This window comes from Eleutherodactylus coqui, chromosome 3 (assembly GCF_035609145.1).
Source record: "Eleutherodactylus coqui strain aEleCoq1 chromosome 3, aEleCoq1.hap1, whole genome shotgun sequence".
NCBI classification, from domain to species: Eukaryota; Metazoa; Chordata; class Amphibia; order Anura; family Eleutherodactylidae; genus Eleutherodactylus; species Eleutherodactylus coqui.
This window is the reverse complement of record NC_089839.1, coordinates 163841921-163862786: the sequence shown is the minus strand read 5'-3', so window position 1 is coordinate 163862786 and position 20866 is coordinate 163841921. Positions and strand designations below refer to the sequence as shown.

At 42.2% G+C, this 20866-nt stretch overlaps 1 protein-coding gene across 1 annotated transcript in view; it reads left to right on the top strand.

The window, feature by feature from the left end:
* ATG7 (autophagy related 7) overlaps positions 1-20866 on the top strand; it is a 256231-nt gene that overhangs the window by 80265 nt on the left and 155100 nt on the right. The window contains exon 18 of the mRNA XM_066596488.1: positions 20135-20257. Coding sequence (XP_066452585.1) covers positions 20135-20257 — 123 coding nt within the window. The remainder of the gene's footprint in view (positions 1-20134; positions 20258-20866) is intronic.

Genomic DNA, 20866 nt, shown 5'->3' with positions numbered 1-20866 from the left:
CTGCAGTAATGTAGGATCATGTAATGATATGTAGTGTTATCATAGAGGACTTATCCCCTATAAAAGAGTATGTATAGATAAACCGATGAATCGGTGGACTTGCTAGACCAGAAGGTCAATGGTCGTTCTGCAGCTCTTCTGCATTCACTTGAGTGACCCATCCATTTGGAGACTCTTTATTGATGGAGACTCTTTATGCCTCTAATCAGTGAGGCTACAGGTGGTCAGACTTCCACCAATCCACAGGTGATGGTAGATGCCGTCTCCTGCTGCAATACCTCTTTAAAGGGGCTTCCCAAATTTTAAAGTTAGGATCTGACTGCTGTGACCCCCACGATCTTGAGAATAGAATGTTTTGTCTCTGCAGGGATGCTGCTCCCACCTGCAGTGGCATCACGTTGAACAGTGCAGTGGCAGAGCATGCACAGCCGCCTCCATTGATTTCAATAGGGCTGATGTTAATTACCAAGCACTTGTACTTGGCTATCTCCAGCAGTCCCACTTAAAGTGAATGGAATAGCACCATGCATGCGCAGTCATCACCAGTGTCAATTTCCTCCTCACTGCGAGGGGGTTCAGCGAGTCTGCAATAAGGAGGATGGGAGGACATGGGACCCCCATTCTCAGGATAAGGAGCATTTCCTTCTCTGTCCACTTATGACAACATCTGTCTCGCCGCAATGATAGCGGGCCGGACAGTCAGCTTGTGGACGGGGTCCCGAGTGGCAGACCCCCATCCATCTACTACTGATGACCTATCCAGAGTATAGCTCATCTGTGACCTATAAAAAATGTGCAGACATCCCCTTTTTAATGATAGATATAGCTGTAAAAGCAGTCAGGATTTTTTTTTCAGATGGCTAACGATAGTTTTTTGACATAGATGTAAAAAATATTTTTCCCAGTTAATGAAAGTAACCAAGTAACTTTAAGGTTCATGCTTGAGATAAGGTCTCTACTTAAAAAGGTTTTTCAAGAGTAAGATATTGATGACCCAGCCTCAGGATAGGTGGTCAGTATCAGATCGGTGGGGGTCTATCACTAGTATCCCCAATGACCAGCGGTGCTCGTGTTAGCGTAGCGGCATGTTAATGCTTACCAGTAACCGCTCTCAGGCCATGTGACCAATGAATGTGACATCACAGGTCTAAAAGGAGACCACATCGCTCACCGGAGCACTGCTGCCTCTCCAGTCTGCTGGTTGGTGGGGATACAGAGTGGCGGACCCCCACCAATCAGATATCGATGACCTATTTAGAGTATTTTCTGCTGCGGGAACTCGGCTACATGTGGTCGGACTGCAAATTGACATGGATTTGAAATGGCTGTTTTTTATTTATTTATTTATTTTTTATTTTTTGAGTAAAATGGCTGTTTATCTGCAAAATTGTGCCGCCCTTAAAAATTGATTTGCAGGTAGTGTCAATTCACAATAATGCTGCACATCAACAATTTTCAGACACTATATGTGGCCTTGTCTATGTTAGGCAATTGCTAGAACTTTCACATGCTTTCCTTTTTGCTGTATCTAAAGCCTAATGAGAGTTTATAGGATTAGGGAATTACTGGAATTTCCCTTTAAGTATATGGCATTAAGTATTTGGAAAAGACTAAATTATCTGACAGATGTTCCCAGCATTGTCACAATCACTGGCTTTTAATCTATCGCAAATATCCGATTTCCTTGTTGGTATTTGCTAAAAGGATTTAGCTCGCTGCTGTCACATTGCTGTTAAAGACGACCTGCTGATCTATCTGTTTACATAGTAGCAAATTAAAATAATGAGAGTATCACGGTCAGTCTGGATCTGCCTCCATTAATTGTTGGAACCACTTTGGTAGCTCGCTAACCGGGTGTTCGTGCTCCTTATGCAAATGTGGACGGTTACGACATTGCCTTCAGTAGTAGTTGGAAACTAGAGTGTGAAATAGCATTTCTAGGGATTTTCCAGAGCTTTAGACATTACTTTTTGGATCACTTTGGGTACAGTTTACACCACTGTCCATTTTGAAACTAAAATTTGACCCTTCTCAAAATAATTTTATTGAATTATTCATTCTTTAACAAACTGAGAAGCTTTAGCAAGTTCCCGGCGCAGGGGGTGTCTTTAGAAATTGAATTAAGGTAAACTTTCGAAAACCACACATATATTCAGCTGATACGGTGCAGAACAAACACTTTTTTTCCCTTTTCTTCCCTCAATTCTCCAATCCCCTCGTCCGTAGAAAACCCTAGAACATCCAATAGTCCTTACTGATTATCTCTTTACATATTGTGTTTTGGTAATTCTTTTTGCTTATTTCTAAACCCCACCCCCCACCCCATCCAATATTATAAAACCTATTCTGCTCTGGATCTGACTCCTCATGTACTGAGAAGTCTGTTTATGCCAGGTATTTCTAGAAAATCTGCCCATTGCTGCCACGTTTTGAGGAATAGCTCCATTTTATCTTCCCTCATGGCCGACAACTTTTCGTACAGCATCATTCTAGAGACTCTTGCAATAACCTAAGTGTAAGAGTGGTTGTGAGCCATTGGGAAGCTATGTAGATTCTGGCAGCCATGCAAATGTGTTGTGAAAGCTTATGCTGCTGATTATTATAGACAAGAGGCTTGTCCGCCAGGAGGCAGGTCGATGGAGAAAGGGAGAAGGATCTACACAAGTTTTTACCCCGTACTTTTTTCTATTTTCTTTGAAATGTGCGCGTAAAGTGGACAATAATGTCTTTTGTTCAGAAGAGATTTGCCGATGAAGTTCTTCATTTGAGTTAAGCAAAACTGAAGTTCACAGAGAGGCCTTTGTGTGCAAACAGTTGGGTACTTTGTTTATTCAGCATGGGATATCTTGCACTGTGATGACACAAGCAACGTCTCTACCATTGTTTCCCCAAAGTGTGAATCCAGACTGTGTGGATTTGCTTTTCATTTGGACTGAGAGATTTAGTGTTCTTAAATTTATTAGATGGACCACTTCATCGACCACTATTTTCTTTTCCTATAATATGTTGTAATTAAAGCATATCTGACTTTTTAGATGACTATTCACAATAAGCTGTCATGTTGTACAGGCTGTTGACAAAGGCCACTATTTGGCCGAAACGCGTTCAGCGTTTACCTGTAAGATGTATGCGTTTTAATCAATAAAGTGTATTATTTTTAATGGCTGAAGACCTCCTCCATATCTACAATTTCTCTCAGGCGGAAAGGGGTTTTAATAAGACATTAAACACAAGAACAAGGAGGCACAATCTGAAATTATCAGAAGCGATGTGAGAAAAAATTATTTTACTGAAAGGGTAGTAGATACTTGGAATAAACTTCCTGCAGATGTGGTTGGAAAATCAACAATAAGTGAATTTAAAGGGAACCTGTCAGAAGTTTTGTGTGGCCTGAGCTGCAGACCTGCATATTATCCACATATATGTGTTACTTTGGAAATCTGTGGGGTTTCAAAGAAAATATAGTTTTGGAAGCAGCCGTGAACAGGGAAAAAAGTCATCAGGTGGCTCCTGCCAGCTTTTTCCTGCCTGGCTCATTTGATAGGTTTCCCCCCGTTTGTGTATAGAGATAGACCTGCCAATCTATTCGGGTGATGTGGAGTCTCCCTGATGACTCTTACCTTAATGTAATTTATTTGGTTGAAGGGAACTAGGTATAGGAACAGTGAAAAACACTGATCTGCAGTATGCAGGTATCCCTTCAGTACCAGCATGCTAATGCCAACAAGAATTCCCCTACTCATCTGTAAATATTAACAGACCTCATATTAACCCTTTGCAATCCAATTTTGGATCCAGGGTTTCCTAGGGGGCTTTCTCTTTCTCCCATTATACAATGGCGCCATCTGCTGGCTAGTACCGCAGTATGTGGCATGCCGGAGAGGCCCCCGACAACAGAGCGGACGGCAATATACAGTAAGAATATCCTGCTGGACGTCTTCCGACATCAGAGCTGCACAGGCTTCAAGCGGAATGTAGGAAGCGTCAGACAGTGGATTGGAAAAGGATTAAACGGGTTACCCAGGTACTTGCTTGTGTGAGAAAAAGAATTCAGCAATATTTACCCATCCTCGGCAATCCAGTGCTTCAACCCTGTTGCTCACCTGGTCTTTGTTGACAGCGGAGGTCAGGTGACCCTCATCTGCCAATCAGATGCCGCTGCATCACTGTTCATACTCCTGGCATAGAATCATAGAATGCTCAGTGCAGGATTTACTAAATCATTCCAGACAGATATTTGTCCTGCCTTTGTTTGAACACTTCAATTGAAGGAGAACTCACTACCTTCCGTGGTAACCTGGTCCACTCATTCATCACCCCCATTGTCAAAGTTTTTTCTGGTATCTAATTTGTGTCTCCTCCCTTTCAGTTTCATCCCATTGCTTTTAATCTTTTCTTGTGTAAATGAGAATAGAGCTGATCCCTCTGCACTGTGACAACCCTTAAGATATTTGTAGACTGCTATTAAGTCTCCTCTCCGCCTTCTGTTTTGCAAGCTAAACATTCCCAGATCCTTTAACCGTTCCTCATAAGACATGATTTGCAGACTGCTCACCATCCTGGTAACTCTTCTCTGAACTTGCTCCAGTTTGTCTATATCTTTTTTTAAAGTGGGGTGCTCAGAACTGGACACAGTACTCCAGATGAGGTCTGACTAAGGAAGAGTAGAGGGGGATAATTACCTCACGGGATCTAGACTCTATGCTTAATAAATCCCAGAATTGTGTTTGCCTTTTTGGTTGCTGCATCACATTGTTGACTCATGTTCAGTCTATGATCTATTAGTATATCCAAGTCTTTTTCACATGTGCTGTTTAGCTCAATTCCTCCCATTCTGTATGTGCTTTCTTTATTTTTGTTGCCCAGATGTGGGACTTTGCATTTCTCCTTGTTAAATACCATTCTGTTAGTCACTGCCCACTGTGCAAGCTTTTCTAGATCTTTTTTGAACACACTCTCTCTCTTCCCTAGTGTTAGCTAATCCCTCCTAGCTTTGTGTCATCAGCACATTTGATCAGTTTCCCATCAATTCCCTTCTCCAGATTATTTATAAAAATGTTGAACAACACTGGGCCTAGGACAGAGCTTTGTGGTACCCCACTTGATACATTCTTCCACTTGGATGTGCAGCCATTTATGACCACTCTTTGAGCACGATCACTCAGCCAGTTGTAAATCCACCTAAGAGTTGCCTTGTCAATCCCATATTTGGTCATTTTTTTTTTCAATAAGTATGGTATGAGATACTTTGTCAAATGCTTTACTAAGGTCAAGAAAAACTATATCCAATGCATTTCCCTAATCAACCCAGTCAGTGATACTATCATAAAGGAAATTAGATTAGTCTGATAGTACTTGTTTGGCTGGCTCTGGTTAATTACTCCATTTTCATCCAAGTACTTGCGTACATGCTGTTTAATAATTTGTTCAAAGATGTTTCCCGGTATAGAAGTCAGGCTCGCAGGCCTGTAGTTTCCTGGATCCACCTGCTTCCCTTTTTTGAAGATAGGGACAACATTTGCCCTTTTCCAATCTTCTGGGACTTCTCCTGTTCTCCAGGAATTTTCAAAAATTATGGCGAGTGGTTCAGCAATTACCTCTGCTGCTTCCTTTAGTATTCTAGGATGTAATTCATCTGAACCTTGAGACTTGATTTCATTTAAGTTAGCTAAGTGTTCCCTCACCATCTCTCTGCTTATAAATAGCCTGCATCCTTTTATTCCCAAATAGCACAGGGAAGATCAGTTGATGTTCCATCTACTTTCTCAGGGAAAACAAAAAAAGGAAAAAATAAGAATTTAAAAGTTCGGCCTTCACAGCATCATTCTTAACCAATTCACCATTTTCATCTTGTAAGCATCCAATAGCATCTTTGACTTTTCTTTTGACATACCCCCAAAATTCTTTTTTATTGCTTTTAGCCTCTGTTGCAAGCCGCAATTCATTATTAGCTTTAGCTTTTTTGACATTTGCACTACATTTTCGGCAGACCCCATTATATTCTTCTTTAGATATTTCCCCCTCTTTCCATATGATAAACATATTAAGTTCTGCATTCATCCATCCTTGTTTCTTTAAATGCTTCCCATTCTTCCTTCTTTTAGGGATTGTTAATTATTGTGCTTTGAGAATCTCATTTCGCAATATTTCCCAACCTTCTTGGGCATTTCTGTCCTTAAGAACATCCAGCCATTGGATTCTTCCTACCCTCTTTCTGAGTTCGTTGAAATCTTCCTTCCTGAAATCCAACCTTGAGGTCTGAGTTTTCTCAGGTCTTCCTCCCCTTTTTATCCAAAATTCAAGAATAGCATGATCACTGCCTCCTAAGGACCCAGCCACCCTTACTTCCTCAACCATTTCCTCCCTGTTGGTAAGAATTAGGTCCAAGATAGCAGATCCCCTTGTTTTCTCCGACTTTTTGGAAGATAAAGTTGTCAGCAAGAGCGGATAAGAATTTGTTGGATCCATTACTTTTACCTGAGAGATTCCCAACAAATGTCTGAATAGTTAAAATCTCCCATGATCACTGTGTCATGCTTTTTGGAGAGCTTGACCATCTGATGTAGAAAGAGTTCATCAATATCTTCTGCTTGTCCAGGTGGCCTACAGTGTATGCCTATAATAGTGTCCTTTCTGTTGTTCTCTCCTTGTATTCTTACCCAAAGTTTCTTCAGAACCTCTGTGCTCTGAAGCTGTGGAGATTAATGTTTTCCTAACATACAACGCAATACCTCCTCCCCTTTTATTAGGTCTGTTTCTTATAAATAAGTTGTATCCTTCAAGCCTTGTGTTGCAATCATGTGTATCATTCCACCAAGTGTCCGTGATGCCTATGACATCCTATTTCTCTTTCTGTGTTAGGAGCTCCAATTCTCCTTGCTTGTTTCCCATGCTCTGTGCATTTGTATAAAAACATTTTAGTTTGTGATCGATGTCTCTTGCTCCTCTACTTGCTTTTTGAACATTTTTGTCTTTGTTCTTTCTTTCCACTTTTAATAGCTAGGGTCTCAAATCTATTAATTAGCTGTATATTTTTACATGGCCTTTTACTTCCCTTCCCATATTGTTCTAGTCCCATATTGTTCTGGCATCATCGCTTACATCCTGGTCCACCATGATGCCAGGAGCTCCGAACTGTGATGATATGGCCTCTGATTGGCAAGCGGCAGTTGCGTCCGATGACCAGCGCGACTAGATTGCATGGCCGATTACTGCTGTATTTGACATTTTCTCACAGCTATGCCTGCTCTTCAATTTAAAAAAGTAACCCTTTAAGGTGTTAGAATATGTCTTCATTTCTGTTACTTGAGAAGTACGAATATATTCCCAGTGACCCCTTTTTAATAGCAGGTACATATAATGAAATATGTGTAAATTAGATGGTCAGGAACAAATGCATTAAAATCAATCAATTCTTCCCAGCCTCCAAGTGCTAAATGAATCAGCCTTCTCCCGGACGGTCAATGTTCTATAACACCACTAATTAAAAAGAAAATAGGTTTTGTAACATTCAATAAGTACAAAGGTCCCCTCGGAAAATTGATCCCCTGAAGCTTTATGTATCCTGTTCTGGTCCAGCTATAATACACATTTGCACTTCCTCAGATTAGAGATCTTAGATCAGTTGTGGTTACAAATTCGGACCCAGGCAACTCCCTCGTGTTCCTTTCTGGAAAATCTCAGAAAAATGTCCTTTGCCATTTCATGTGGGTGTCCTGGAATATAATCATCTGATGTATTCAGCCCATACTCCACCCTGTCTTTTAAATGCTGGGAGAAGAATAAAGCAGGGACCTGCTGCTGTGCTACTAACAGACTGCTGAGTCAAGCCAGCTTGTCCCCATGATACATCCTGAAATAGTTTCCTATTATTTTATCTGAGGCTGCTCAGCAAGCCTCCTCCTCTATTTCCTCTCCACCATTTGCTTATCTCGCTCTGCACAGAGAGAGTTCATGTTTCATTTGGGGGCTCTGCTGGCTTCCAGTGGCCAGATGGTTATATAACGTGTCTGATGTAGAATATCAACTAGTATATATAATGAAAAAGTCCTTCATCGGTGAATAATATGCTCTACATAATCTAGAGAATGTTGCTGAGTTATAGGAAGTCCTCACACCATAACTCATCTATCTGCAGATGTAGTCGCCAAGAATCTGCATGATAGAAAATTCTCGTTTGCACTGCTGCTTCTTAAAGGCCATTTTATATGACTCAATTGGGCAAGAAAGTTCGATCGATTATCAGGTCATGTAAAAGGGACAACGATTAGCCAGCGCTTTGTTTATTGACCAATCGTTAACTCGAATGATTATCGAGCCGTGTAAAAGAGACAATGGTTAGCCAACAAACAAGTGAATTCTTGTTCATTGGGTGATCGTTCAAACATTCATGCCCGATAATCGAGTTAATGATGGACCAATGAACAATTGTTCACTTGTTTGTTGGCTAATTGCTGTCTCTTTTACACAATAGTAGTTAAGGCCCATTTACACGGAGCGAGGATTGCTCAAAAATCGCTAAAAAGCGATCGTTTGAGCGACCATCGTTGCATATAAATGTGGGCCCATTGTGCACTTTTCAGACACTGCTAGCTGATCGTTAAATTCAGGCCAACCTAAAAATCGTCGTGCGCGGTCTTATCAGGAGTTTTCCGCGGGTAGTGCTGATAGCATTGTTTCCTGTCGGAAAACAAAGGTGCAGCATGGGGATAATAGCCCTCTGGCTATTAACTGCATTCAGCTAAAGGCTTCATTCGCACACTTGGTACTTAAGTTGCTGAGTAGCTACTTAATAGTTTTATACAAAATGATCACTCAAAGCTGTCACAAACTGCCGTTTCAGCGATCTTTGAGTGACAATCGCTCCTTGTAAATGGTCCTTTAGTGATTATTAGGCACATGTAAAAGGGAAAATAATTAGCCAACAAACAAGTGAATACTTGTTCATTGGCCGATTCTTAACTCAATTATCGGACATGAACATTCGTCTGAACGATTATCAGGCCGTGTAAAAAGGACAATGATTAGCCAACAAATAAGTGAATGCAGCCACTCACCCTAATATATGTTAGATATGTGAGTGATTATCAGTATATTGTACATGTGCAATGCTGCTCCATATGGCATTCGGTCCATCTGCATACAGTGGGGTGTGGTGCTCATACTGATGGGACACATTTTACCTTGATCGTGATGGTAGGGCACAGAAAGCTATTCTCTTATCTTAATACAACAAAACCCGTTGTAAAGTAACGTGATATCACATTGCATTAAGAGTCAAGCTAAAGAGTAACGCCTCTGTACCGGCCCTTGTAGTTTTGTATCAGTGTACTCGTAAGTATGACCGTCCCCATAGCAGCAATTCTTGGCCTGTGTAAAAGAAAAGAAAATAAGCACCAATCAACATGCTTTTCGATCAGCGCTCATTACATCAGTCATTAATCAGCATGTGTAAAAGGACCTTTAGGTGGGAACACCCTCATGCACCAGTTACTGACCGGTTTGTAACTAGTGAGACCCTAATCTGTCTCAAATTGTGTGTAAAAGATCTATGTGAACACTGAAATAAAGTATAAAAAAAACTGTTTGTAAGGGTGCTTTTACACGGGACGAGCTGTCTGGCAACCGGGAGGAGGATTACTCCTGAATGGAGTCGGATGGGCCAGTGATCGCTCTGTCCCACCCGCCTTCAATCACAGTAAGCAGACAGTTGTTCATGGGTGAAACTGCCAGTTTACACGGAATGATATGTTGTTCAGTTTTTCGCATGCAGATACTGAACGACGAAAGAAAAGGGAACTACTTCTCGTTCGTCGTTCAGTCGGTGCATGAATTTACACTGAACAATATTTGGTCAGATTCGCGGCAGATTTTGGGAATTCGACAGATAATTGTTCCGTGTAAAAGCACCTTACAGCCTGTTTAAGTATTAGGATTGCTGCTTCATAAATGCTAGTGTCCCTGTCCTCAGTAAATGTTCATAGTATCACAACAGAATATAGAGCCCTCTTCATTTCAAGACTCTTAGTCCACATTCATAAGTGGCAATATTTTGATATCATGATCCTGTGTTAAGGTCCTTTTACATGCAGCGATCATCGCTCAAAATTCGTCCAAACGGACCAAAATGAGCGATGATTCACTACATGTAAACGTGGGTATGGTGCGCTTTTCGTTTGAACTATGGATTTTTAGCTCACTTAAAATCCATCATTTAGCCGCTGAAAGACTTGAGTAAATACATTCCATTTGAATGTATTTCGCTAATCTTTCAATAGACTGTAGGATGTTCTCCCCGAAGCGTGTTTACACTAGCCGTGAGGAAAACAATGTAATGTGCTGGCAGCTGTTTACACAGCTGGGAATGTGTTTAAACACATGCTGGGCTCTGCAGGCAGCTCCTGGAGGTCCTTTTACATGCAAATAAAGATGATAAAGTGTTAATTATCATCAATGGCCCAGGTTCGATTTATGCAAAGAGATTGCTAAATTATTCAATCTTTCAGTTGTTTGAAATATTATCTTTGCGTGTAAAAGGGTCTCTACATGCAGGCTTTGCCCCAGATATCACCCTTTGTATTGTGGCATGCCCTAAATGTGCCTTCAACGTCATATGTTTTCGGAACCCCATTCGCATGTATTTTGCTGTATAAAAACAGAAATCTGCCACATCTCAACGTGGTCTTACAGTCAAAGGTAAAGGGGTTTTACAGGACTCTAACATTGATGACCTATCTTCAGGATAGGTCATAACTATCAGATAAGTAATAATTGTGTAAAAGTGCAGAAGTGCGTATTTTTAATATCTGAATAAAATTGCATAACTGCATTAAACACTAACCACATAAAATGCAAGGTTCCTAGTTATATGATTTGGAACAAAACATGTGGGCCCATCAGCCACATCCAGGCGACCATTGCTTTCACGGATTCCTAACTCTAACAGACACCCCTCTTTGGGCCTAAGGGTCCTTTTACACGAGATGACTATTGGGCGTTGAAGCACCTGACATTTGTCACAACAGTAATTGCTTCTGTGTGAAAACACAGGAGCGATTACCTTGCTCAGTGAAAACAGGCAGAGCTGGCTGGAGATTGCTCCAGCCCCTCACCTCCATTCACAGTGAACAGGTCGTCGTTCAGAAATGAACGACAGCCTGTTTACATAAGCCAATCATCATTTGATTTTTATGCCTGCAGAAACTGAATGATTGAATTATCGTTCATCATTCGGTCGCTGCTGGCATTTACACTTAATCTGTGCCAGCGATTATCATTCAGTGTAAAAGGGCCTTAAAGGGGTTGTCTCACGAAAGCAAGTGGGGTTAAGCACTTCTGTATGGCCATATTAATGCACTTTGTAATGTACATCGTGCATTAAATATGAGCCATACAGAAGTTATTCACTTACCTGCTCCGTTGCGATTAGATGCTGAAGTTAGACGGAGCCATGGAGACAGGGACGCCAGCGCAGGGAAGGTAAGTGAATAACTTCTGTATGGCTCATATTTAATGCACGATGTATATTACAAAGTGCATTAATATGGCCATACAGAAGTGCTTAACCCCACTTGCTTTCGCGAGACAACCCCTTTAAGCCTCTAAATGGATTTAGAGAAGGTAGGATACCAGGCTATGGAGGCTATACATGATGGGGGCGATCCCTGTATTGTCCCCTCATATATCTATACATAGCTATTGGGTCGCCCCTCAGCTGTCTTTTTTTCTTTTCTAAACTAAAAAAAACCCAACAACATGGAAACTGCCTAAACAGCTGTTTCCCTAACTTTTATTCTCTATGGAAGTAGCAGAAACAACATTGAACAGCCCCCTCAGCTGTTTCTGTAGCTCCCAACCACTACATACAGCCGGGCTAGGGGTGGTTGGGCTCAGTACTTGAGATAGATACAGCTCCCAGAGGTGGGATGCACATCTATCTGACTTTTATGGTACATTCATAGGATATGTTATAAAAGTCTGCGTAGAGAATACATACCCCTTTAAGTGTCTGTAGAGGGAACTTTCTAGGTGATTGTAGTACCCTTGGCACTGGTTCAGGCAATGTGTAGGAGTATATTAACACTGGTGGGAAAAATGGCAAGTCTAATGAGCTAAAAGGCATGTAGAAACGGTGACCATGACCAAGTTTCAGATCTACTGTAGTTACATGGTAGACAATAACAGTATCTTCCTCTTAGGGAATTAGTGAAAAGGAATGCAGCACAAATGGCTGAACTTCAAAGGGAAAGGCTCCTGAAAAGTACTCCCCATGAGAACCTAAGAGCACTGAAGTTTTTAATTTTCTCTGGTGGTACACAATATGCAGCATGGCCAAAAAAGTTGCTCAACTCTAAATCAGCCTATTTACAAAAAGATAACACATAGGTATTGGGCTAATCTACTGCATGGGCTGAGCCTTATGTGGCACAGAGTGTTAGGGCAATAGAATCATAGAATGGTAGAGTTGGAAGGGCCCTCCAGGGTCATCGGGTCACACTCCCTGCTCAGTGCTGGATTCACTAAATCGTCACAGATTTGTCCAGCCTTTCTTTGAACACTTCCATTGAACGAGAACTCACCACCTCCTGTGGTAACCTGTTCCACTGTCAAAGTTTTTTCTAATATCTAATTTGTGTCTCCTCCCTTTCAGTTTCATCCCATTGCTTCTAGTCTTTCCTTGTACAAATGAGAATAGGGCTGATCCCCCTGTACTGTGACAGCCCTTTAGATATTTGTAGACAGCTATTAGGTCTCCTCTCAGCCTTCTTTTTTGTACGCTTAACATTCCCAGATCCTTTAACCGTTCCTCATAAGACATGATTTGCAGACCGATCACAGTCTTGGTAACTCTTCTCTGAACTTGCTCCAGTTTGTTTGTCTTTTTTTTTTTTTTTTTTTTTAAAGTGGGGTGCCCAGAACTGGACACAGTATTCCAGATGAGGTCTGACTAAGGAGGAGTAGAGGAGGATAATTACCTCACATGATCTAGACTCTATGCTTCTCTTAATACATCCCAGAATTGTGTTTGCCTTTTTGGCTGCTGCATCACATTGTTGACTCATGTTCAGTCTATGATCTATTAGTATACCCAAGTCTTTTTCACATGTGCTGCTACTTAGCCTAATTCTTCCCATTCTATATGTGCTTTTTTCATTTTTCTTGCCCAGATGTAGGACTTTGCATTTCTCCTTGTTAAATACCATTCTGTTAGTCACTGCCCAATTCCGCCCTCCAGAATGCAGTCTTAAGCTCTCGCTCACGACCTGAAAGTTGCGGGTTCGATCCCTGCATGGTTCTGGTAGGCGGCTCAAGGTTGACTCAGCCTTCCATCCCCCTTGCTGGGGGGTAAAGATGACTGGGAAAGGCAATGGCAAACCACCCCGCAAAATCAGTCTGCAAAGAAAACGTCACGTTGTGACATCATCCTAGGAGTCGGTCACGACTCGATGCTTGCAGCAGGGGACTTTAGCTTTTTTTTACTGCATGAGCTACGACACAGCAAATCCAGTATATGTGAACCCAACCGGGAAGCCACCAGAAGGATTCTTTTGCACGTTACTTAGTGGCTTTGTATGACTGGCTTTTCCTTTTTACCATTTAAGGTGTTTATATTCCAGTCAGTATACGCAATGAAGAAGTATGGTTGGCTCAGACATTTTCACAACCGCCCTTCCCATCAGTATTGAATGAAACCATTTGCTCCAACGTTGTCTTCGCGGAGAACAGGCTCGGCTTCCTTCCTCTGCTCCCTTTCCTGTTTGTGTATGGGAACCTTCCCTTAGTGTGTAAGGACAGGAAGGTCACGCTTTCTATGGAAGTCTAAGCCCTGCCAGAATCTCCATACACACAGATATATTTTATAGCACATGCGGACCTTTAGTCAAGTTGGTTCTTTTTTTTACTCGTAATGTTTAGATTTGTATGGTAGACTACAGGAGCCTCTATCAATGGTCCGTGCAGTGAGACAACATCCTGCAAAACAAAGAATATAACAAGAATGACATTCCTTCGTATCGTAAACATCGAAGAAATTATTGGCTTAGAGCAGCAGGCATGATGATATTTATGGTAACCATTTAAATTGACTTTGGGAAATGATGCATACTCTAGACTAGGATCGGTCATATTTTTTCTAACTGCTTATGTCTAAGAAGATAACTTTATTTTATTTTCTTTTAACCCAGATTACGCCTCAATAACTTGTAATTTTTTTGTTTGCAACTGGAATACAATGTGAATAGAAATGAACATCTTTTTCACTCCAAGGTGAATTGTGCTAGAGTAGTTCACTGGCCTTTAGGCCTCATGTCCACGGGGACAGATCCGCAGCGGGTCACCCGCACGCGTGATCCGCGCCCCATAGGGATGCATCGGATACCCGCAGGTATTTAAATACCTGCGGATGCCATTTTCCCTTGAGGCGCGGATTGCGTGTGCGGGAAAACACCCGTGGCATGCTCCATTTTAGTGCAGGTCTCCCACAGGCTTCTATGGAAGCCGTCCGGATCCGCGGCACACCCGCAGCTGAATTCCTGTTATCCGGTGCGGCAGAGCAGGAGTTAAAAAAAAATGAAAAGAGTGCACGGCACAAGCGCGCTGCCGAGCACATCCGCCGGGCCGAAGAAAGAAGATCCAGCCGCGACGGAGGGCAGGTCTGCTGCGTCCAGACAGGTAAGTCTTTTTAGGCCCTATGTCCGCGGGAAAGGAGAGCCCCGCTGTTGGATTCTGCATGAAGAATCCGCGGCGGGCCTGATTTTCCTCGTGGACATGAGGCCTTAGGATGAATCAACCCCTAAAGGTATAGACACTTGATAGGGATCTTACCCATGTGGGGGTTTTACTGTCCCATTTTTCTTTCTTAAGCTACGAAAATAATTTTTGCTGTGTTTTTTTTTTTTCTGTGATACATAGGAATATATTTTTTTTTTAGCTTTTTTTCACTGACTCATTGAGTGCTATGTAGCCTGGAAGGGAGAAGACAGAAGTGGTTAAAAACTACTTCTCCTCCGGGTCCTCCGCTGTGTCTTCACCCCAGTGCTATCCTATGTTTTATCTCCAGCATAGATTCTCCAGCCTGGTCAATTTTTGAGCCAAGGAAGATGATGTCTCGCAAGCATTATATGGCCTCGCTGTCAATTTTTGATTTAAATTTGTCTATTTTTTGCAGTTGCCATCATTTTAGTCTTCCTTAAATTCAGGTAGGGGCCCATTTTTTTTACTTTCAGTTTTAATCTTCCATATCAGCTGCTTCAGACCGGCTTCTGTTTCTGCAAGCAAAGTTGTGTCATCTGCGTAACTCAGATTTTGGAGGTTTCTTCTACCTATCTTCACCCCGATTTCCAATTCACCTAGGTCCATTTTACGCACGGTCACTTCCACATATAGGTTAAACAAGAAGGGTGGGAGGATAGAGCCCTGTCGGACACCTTTGCCTATCCCAAACCAATCTGAGTCCCCATACTGTGTTCTCACAGTGGCTTCTCGATTTGATATAAAGTGATTTTATTAGCGTGACTAGATGCATTGCAGCTCATTCCTATTCCTGTGACTAGGACTGAGCCATGTGAATGATGAATGTGATGACACAGTCCTAAGAAGAAGCCATAGTGCTCACTCGGGTGCGGTCATCTCTTTAAATCAGCTGATCGGTGGAGATCCATAGCTGCGAACCTCCAACGATTAACTGTTGATGACCTATTCTGAGGATTGATGATGAATCGTTTAGTCCTGGAAAACCCCTTTAAGTGATTAAAGAGTGACTCCAGCAAAAATAGTACCTACCACCTTCTCACCCAACCTACATCATAAGACATGTTGTTCTGTCCCACGTAAGCACATGGATTATTCTCTTAAAAAATAAATAAATCGACAACGTTTGTCATCCTTTATTATTGTAGACGTCATTGTCTGCAAGCAGTAGTAGCTCTGGTAACACGATTCCTCACCCAGGCATCACATAGGATACGGAAATGAGGGCAGAAATTATAAGGTAGATTTTCTGCAAAATTATGCAGTCCCACAAAATCAGATGAGACTTTACCATATCTCTTCCGCACGCCGCGGATATTTTCTATGCCTAAATAAAGCTGCATGGCAATTCTTACTATGGATTTTAACAATAGATTTTGCCTTTTGCAGCGCATAGGATGAAACCTGCAGCAAATCCTCATGTAACGCACCTCCAATAGCTGTCAGCTGAATATTCATTTGGATGATGGTCATTTCTCCCAACCCTTCCATACACATGAAGGTTTGGATTGGCTAAGTGGTCATGTGTTTTCCATGGAGAAAGCCATGGTCATACAGATCTGGTGGTGGCTTATCTCTAGGACTGAGCATTGAAATTCAATAAATCTGATCCATCTTACCCCCAACATAATTTGCCAGAGAAAAGTAAGGATGTACCTACACATACGAGAGTTGTTTGGACTCGCCAAACACGGTGAGTTTAGACAACTGTAGTCTACTGTGTATGGAAACCTTAAAGGGGCTGTCCAATTACCAGATAACATTCCCCAATAGCCACAACTGTGTTAACATACCAAAAAGAACTGTACTCCAGGATTGCCCTATGCCTACTGCCATCCATTCTTCCTTCACTCCTGGCCAGATAACCAGTTCCTACAGATGAAAAGCCTTCCTACAACATGATGCTGCCACCATCGTGCTTCATCGTTGGAATAGTGATAATTCCAGGTTGTAACGCAGCAAAACAGGAAAAACAGCAACCGGGGCTGTACACCTCAAAGGTCTATCTCGTAAAGTCAGCTGTTAACTTCGGGTCCATATGACCTATTGGGGCGAATAGACCATATTTAGGTGCGCCCCTTGCTTAGGATACTCCTCTGAGTCAGAAAGGATTACCTCTCTGACAGGCTCAGCCCGTCCATACATTACATGGGCAGCCGTTTGTCTTGTATCGGCTGTTGCAGTGGAACTGTATGGGCAGATGTGGCTTTTCTTGGTGATAACAGCTGATTGCTGGAAGCATGGTAGAGAATCACTTATCACCGCACTTGGTTCCATTTAAAAAGTAATTTTTGTCATAGATTATAACTTTTTGTTGTTTTTTTTTGTTCTTAAACCATGTATTTTTGTCCAAATTGGAGTAGTTAAAAAAATTTGCAATGCTTCTCCTTTGTCCTTGCAATGTCTGACAGATTTAGTAAGAAAATGAGTCCTCCGGCTGTATAACTATATATTGCAAGCACAGAGGAGAAACAGTGTGACATTTTTAATTATTTACAATTACAAAAATTTAATTTTGGGCAAAAATACGTAGCACAGTTTTTATAAAAAAGCATGTGAGTGAAGGTGTAAGATTAGAGTTAAATAATTACAGTTTCTTCAGTTACTTCTGCTTTTTGTCCTAACACGCCTCTGATCTAGTTTTGGTGCCTGCGGTGTTGAGACTGTGACATTTTTGTTCTTTAATTATTCTAGACCTTGATCTGCTGTTCTTTGATGTGTATGTTACTTGTTTCATATAAATACAATTTTCTTCTAAAGTTTGCATATTTTCAGTTAATTATACTAACAATTTAAGGACATGGCTATATGCCTTATACAGAAGTAATGCAGTAGGTCACCTCGGTTTTTCAAGATTGGTTATTTTATGCTCTTAAAGGGGTTATTCAGGACTCCAATATGAATGAACTATCCTTAGGCTAGATCATAAATATCTGATCAGTGAGGGTCCACCACTAGGGACCCCTGTTAATTAGCTTTTTGAAGACAGCAGTGCTCAGGGGAGACTGAATGTGACATTACTGGCATCAAAGCAGCTCAATCCCATTAAAGTGAAAGGGATTGAGCTGCTATACCATGCACCACCACTATGAAATGTACAGTGTTGTGCCACAGAGCACCACGCCTACTTCAGTCAGCTGATGGTTGAACTACCACTGATTCGATATTGCTGACCTATCCTAAGGATGACTGCTTTGTCAAGTTACATGCAGCATACTTTTTAGTGGTTATCTTGTGTTGCTTTATCTCTGCAGGTACAGCTAGCATTTTCCCCACAGTTAAAACAGACTATTTTAGGGTTCCAAGCATCGGTGCCGCTCCATTTATTTCTACGGGGCAGCTAGTTAGCCGAGTGCAACGCTTCACTGTGTGTCTGCGCCATTGTGTGGAATGGAGCTGTTGCTGCGCATGTGCGACCAGCGGTTTAATTCCTCACTACACTACAGAAATAGGTGCCTTTAACATCAACAGATCCCCTATTCTCTGGATTAGTGGGGGTCTGACCACTGGATGGGTAAAAACTTTAAAAAAGGCCCTATAACTGGAATATCCCTTTAATTTAACCCTTGTGGTAGGGAAACTGAACACTTCCTGACAGGCTTTTCCACAAATAAGAGCTGATCTATGGGGTCCCAGCTCTCTGACACTTTGTGATCTGCTCATCATTGAAGGACTCCTCTAACAAGTAGGGACTGTTCCAAGCAGGCCTATTTAACCCCCAACAGGCACATTAAAATTGTTTAAAAAAAACATCAAGCCCATAGAACTTTTTTTTTTATTGTAGATTTTGATTTAATGTCCCCTTTTAATTATTAAAAAAATAGACAAGCTCCGCTGATCTGATCTCTATCCAGGGGAGATGTGTAGTATTGCATGCTGACCATTCGACTAGAGATCTGCCGGAGTGGGAACCACATGTTTTGAGCATCTCCCCGTTTTGACTGCACCTCAGGCAAGGGATCCCCTCTATTCTGTCCGTATGCCCTAATAGGGACCCTGAAAAGGCCACATCTGTACTTTATTGAAAATGGATAATAAGTTCAGGGTATCAAGAGCATTGGATGGATTTCCCACTTCTTACTCCCAAAATCTTACATTATTCGGATCACTGAGTTAGGCCACCTGCAGGCGGCCGGGTCGGATCCGGCTGTGAGAATTCTCGCAGCGGGACCCGACCCGAACGTCTGCAGAGAGCAGCATGACGCTCACCTGCTCCCACGGCCCCGTCTCTTTCATGTGCCGGCTGCCTGGCAGCCGGCGCATGCACAGAGCGGAGTCGGCGGCCGGCGAGTGACGTTTCCGCGCAAGGCTCTGCAAGCCCCGCACAAAAATAGAGCATGCCGCGATTTGTTTGCCGCGCAAGATTTCGCGCGGCCAAATCGCGTCCATCTGCATAGGATTGCGTTTGTTAACGCAATCCTATGGCAGCTTCCAGGGGTGGAAATTCTGCGGGAAATCCCGCTGTGGAATTTCCGCTCGTCTGCAGGCAGCCTTAGGCTGGCTTCACACAGGTGAGTAAATCGCGCAAGATTTGTGTGTTATGAGATGCACAAATATGAACCCCATTCTTATGAATAGGGTCATACACATGAGCGATGTCTTCCTGCACGGCACCACGATGCAATGCGGGGAAACAAATCACGGCATGTTCTATCTTGTGCGTGCTCTCACATCACAGCGCCCATTGTCCTTAATGGGACCGACGCGTGGCAGCATCGCGCCACCTGATGCCGCGGCAGAGAATTGCTTCTTCCCCAAAGTGATGAGAGGCTGTTTTGACTTGAAAAGGCCTCACATGGAATTCACATGGTGGGGAGCGCGATATGGGGGTGGGATTCCCGGCCCCATATCGCGCTCACCAGTGTGAAGTTAGCCTCATGCAGTTTTGCAGCTATTTTTATTACTCCATACATCCATAAAAACTGGGTCGGGGGGTACTGTTTCTACTTGTGGAGACCACCAAGTAGGTTTTAAGAAACTGATAGGCTAGGCAATGCTATGGGAAATTTGGTATGCAAATTAAACATGATACAATGCCTTTACAGCGCCACCTATTGGAAGGTAGCCTATAAGTCAACGGTTAAGCTTTTAACAGGGGTTGTCAGTTTTCTTGAATTATCCAGAACAAATAATGTTCTATTATAGTTGTATAACTTCCTGTACAAAATAATTGGAGTACTAAAGTTATTCTTCACTCCGAGCCTAAAAGCAATATATCCCTGCTAGATTACTGGAAAAGCAATAAAAATATCAATCTGCTTTCTGGCAGCGAAGAAGCTGGTTCCCCAAGATCAACAGAAGCGTCCAGCTGGAGATGGTGAAGCTGCTGGGAAACCTCTCCAAGTGATTGCACTCTCTGTACTAATACTTCTCTCTGTCTCTTCAGGTGATTGATCAATACGAGAAAGATGGCTTCCAGTTTTTGACCAAAGTTTTTAACTCTTCGCATTCCTTCCTGGAAGATTTAACGGGTCTTACGTTACTGCATCAGGAGACACAAGCAGCAGAGGTCAGAATTATTTAACCCTTTCTTGTCTGCTATCGATTACGGTGCTTTTCTTTTTATAACCCTATAACCAATTGTGGGCAGTAATTACCTCTCTTCATAATAACCAACTTCAGTTTGGGGACAGGAAAAAAAAAATGTATAATGATGGTGAATGCCACAGATGGGAATCTGTCACTTGACTGAGTCCATCTTGTTCCACCTTAAGATGCCTTTGTAAGCAGGAGTTGATGCACCTCCCACCCCCATCTATGGTGCTTTATATACTAGTCTTGGCCAATCGATTGCTCCTATTTTGAAAGTCTATGTAAGAGACCTTTGCAGTGGGGAGCTTGGATAAAACCGTAGATTGGTGTAACTTAAATATATAGGCATAAGTCAGAAGAGTCTCTCCTCGTTGCTGCATTGACTGTCCTAGGTAGTATAATTATTCCTGCCCATTATATGCCTTGTATCCTACATTTATCTCCATTTTTCTGCTCTGCAGGCTGTATGTCTGACTTTCGGTTGTACCTGAGATGATGGGTAGAGTCTCTTTTTATGCTATATTCTATACACTTTGCACAGAGAAACCTGCTGATTCTGCTCTTTGGAACACATGCATAAATAGCA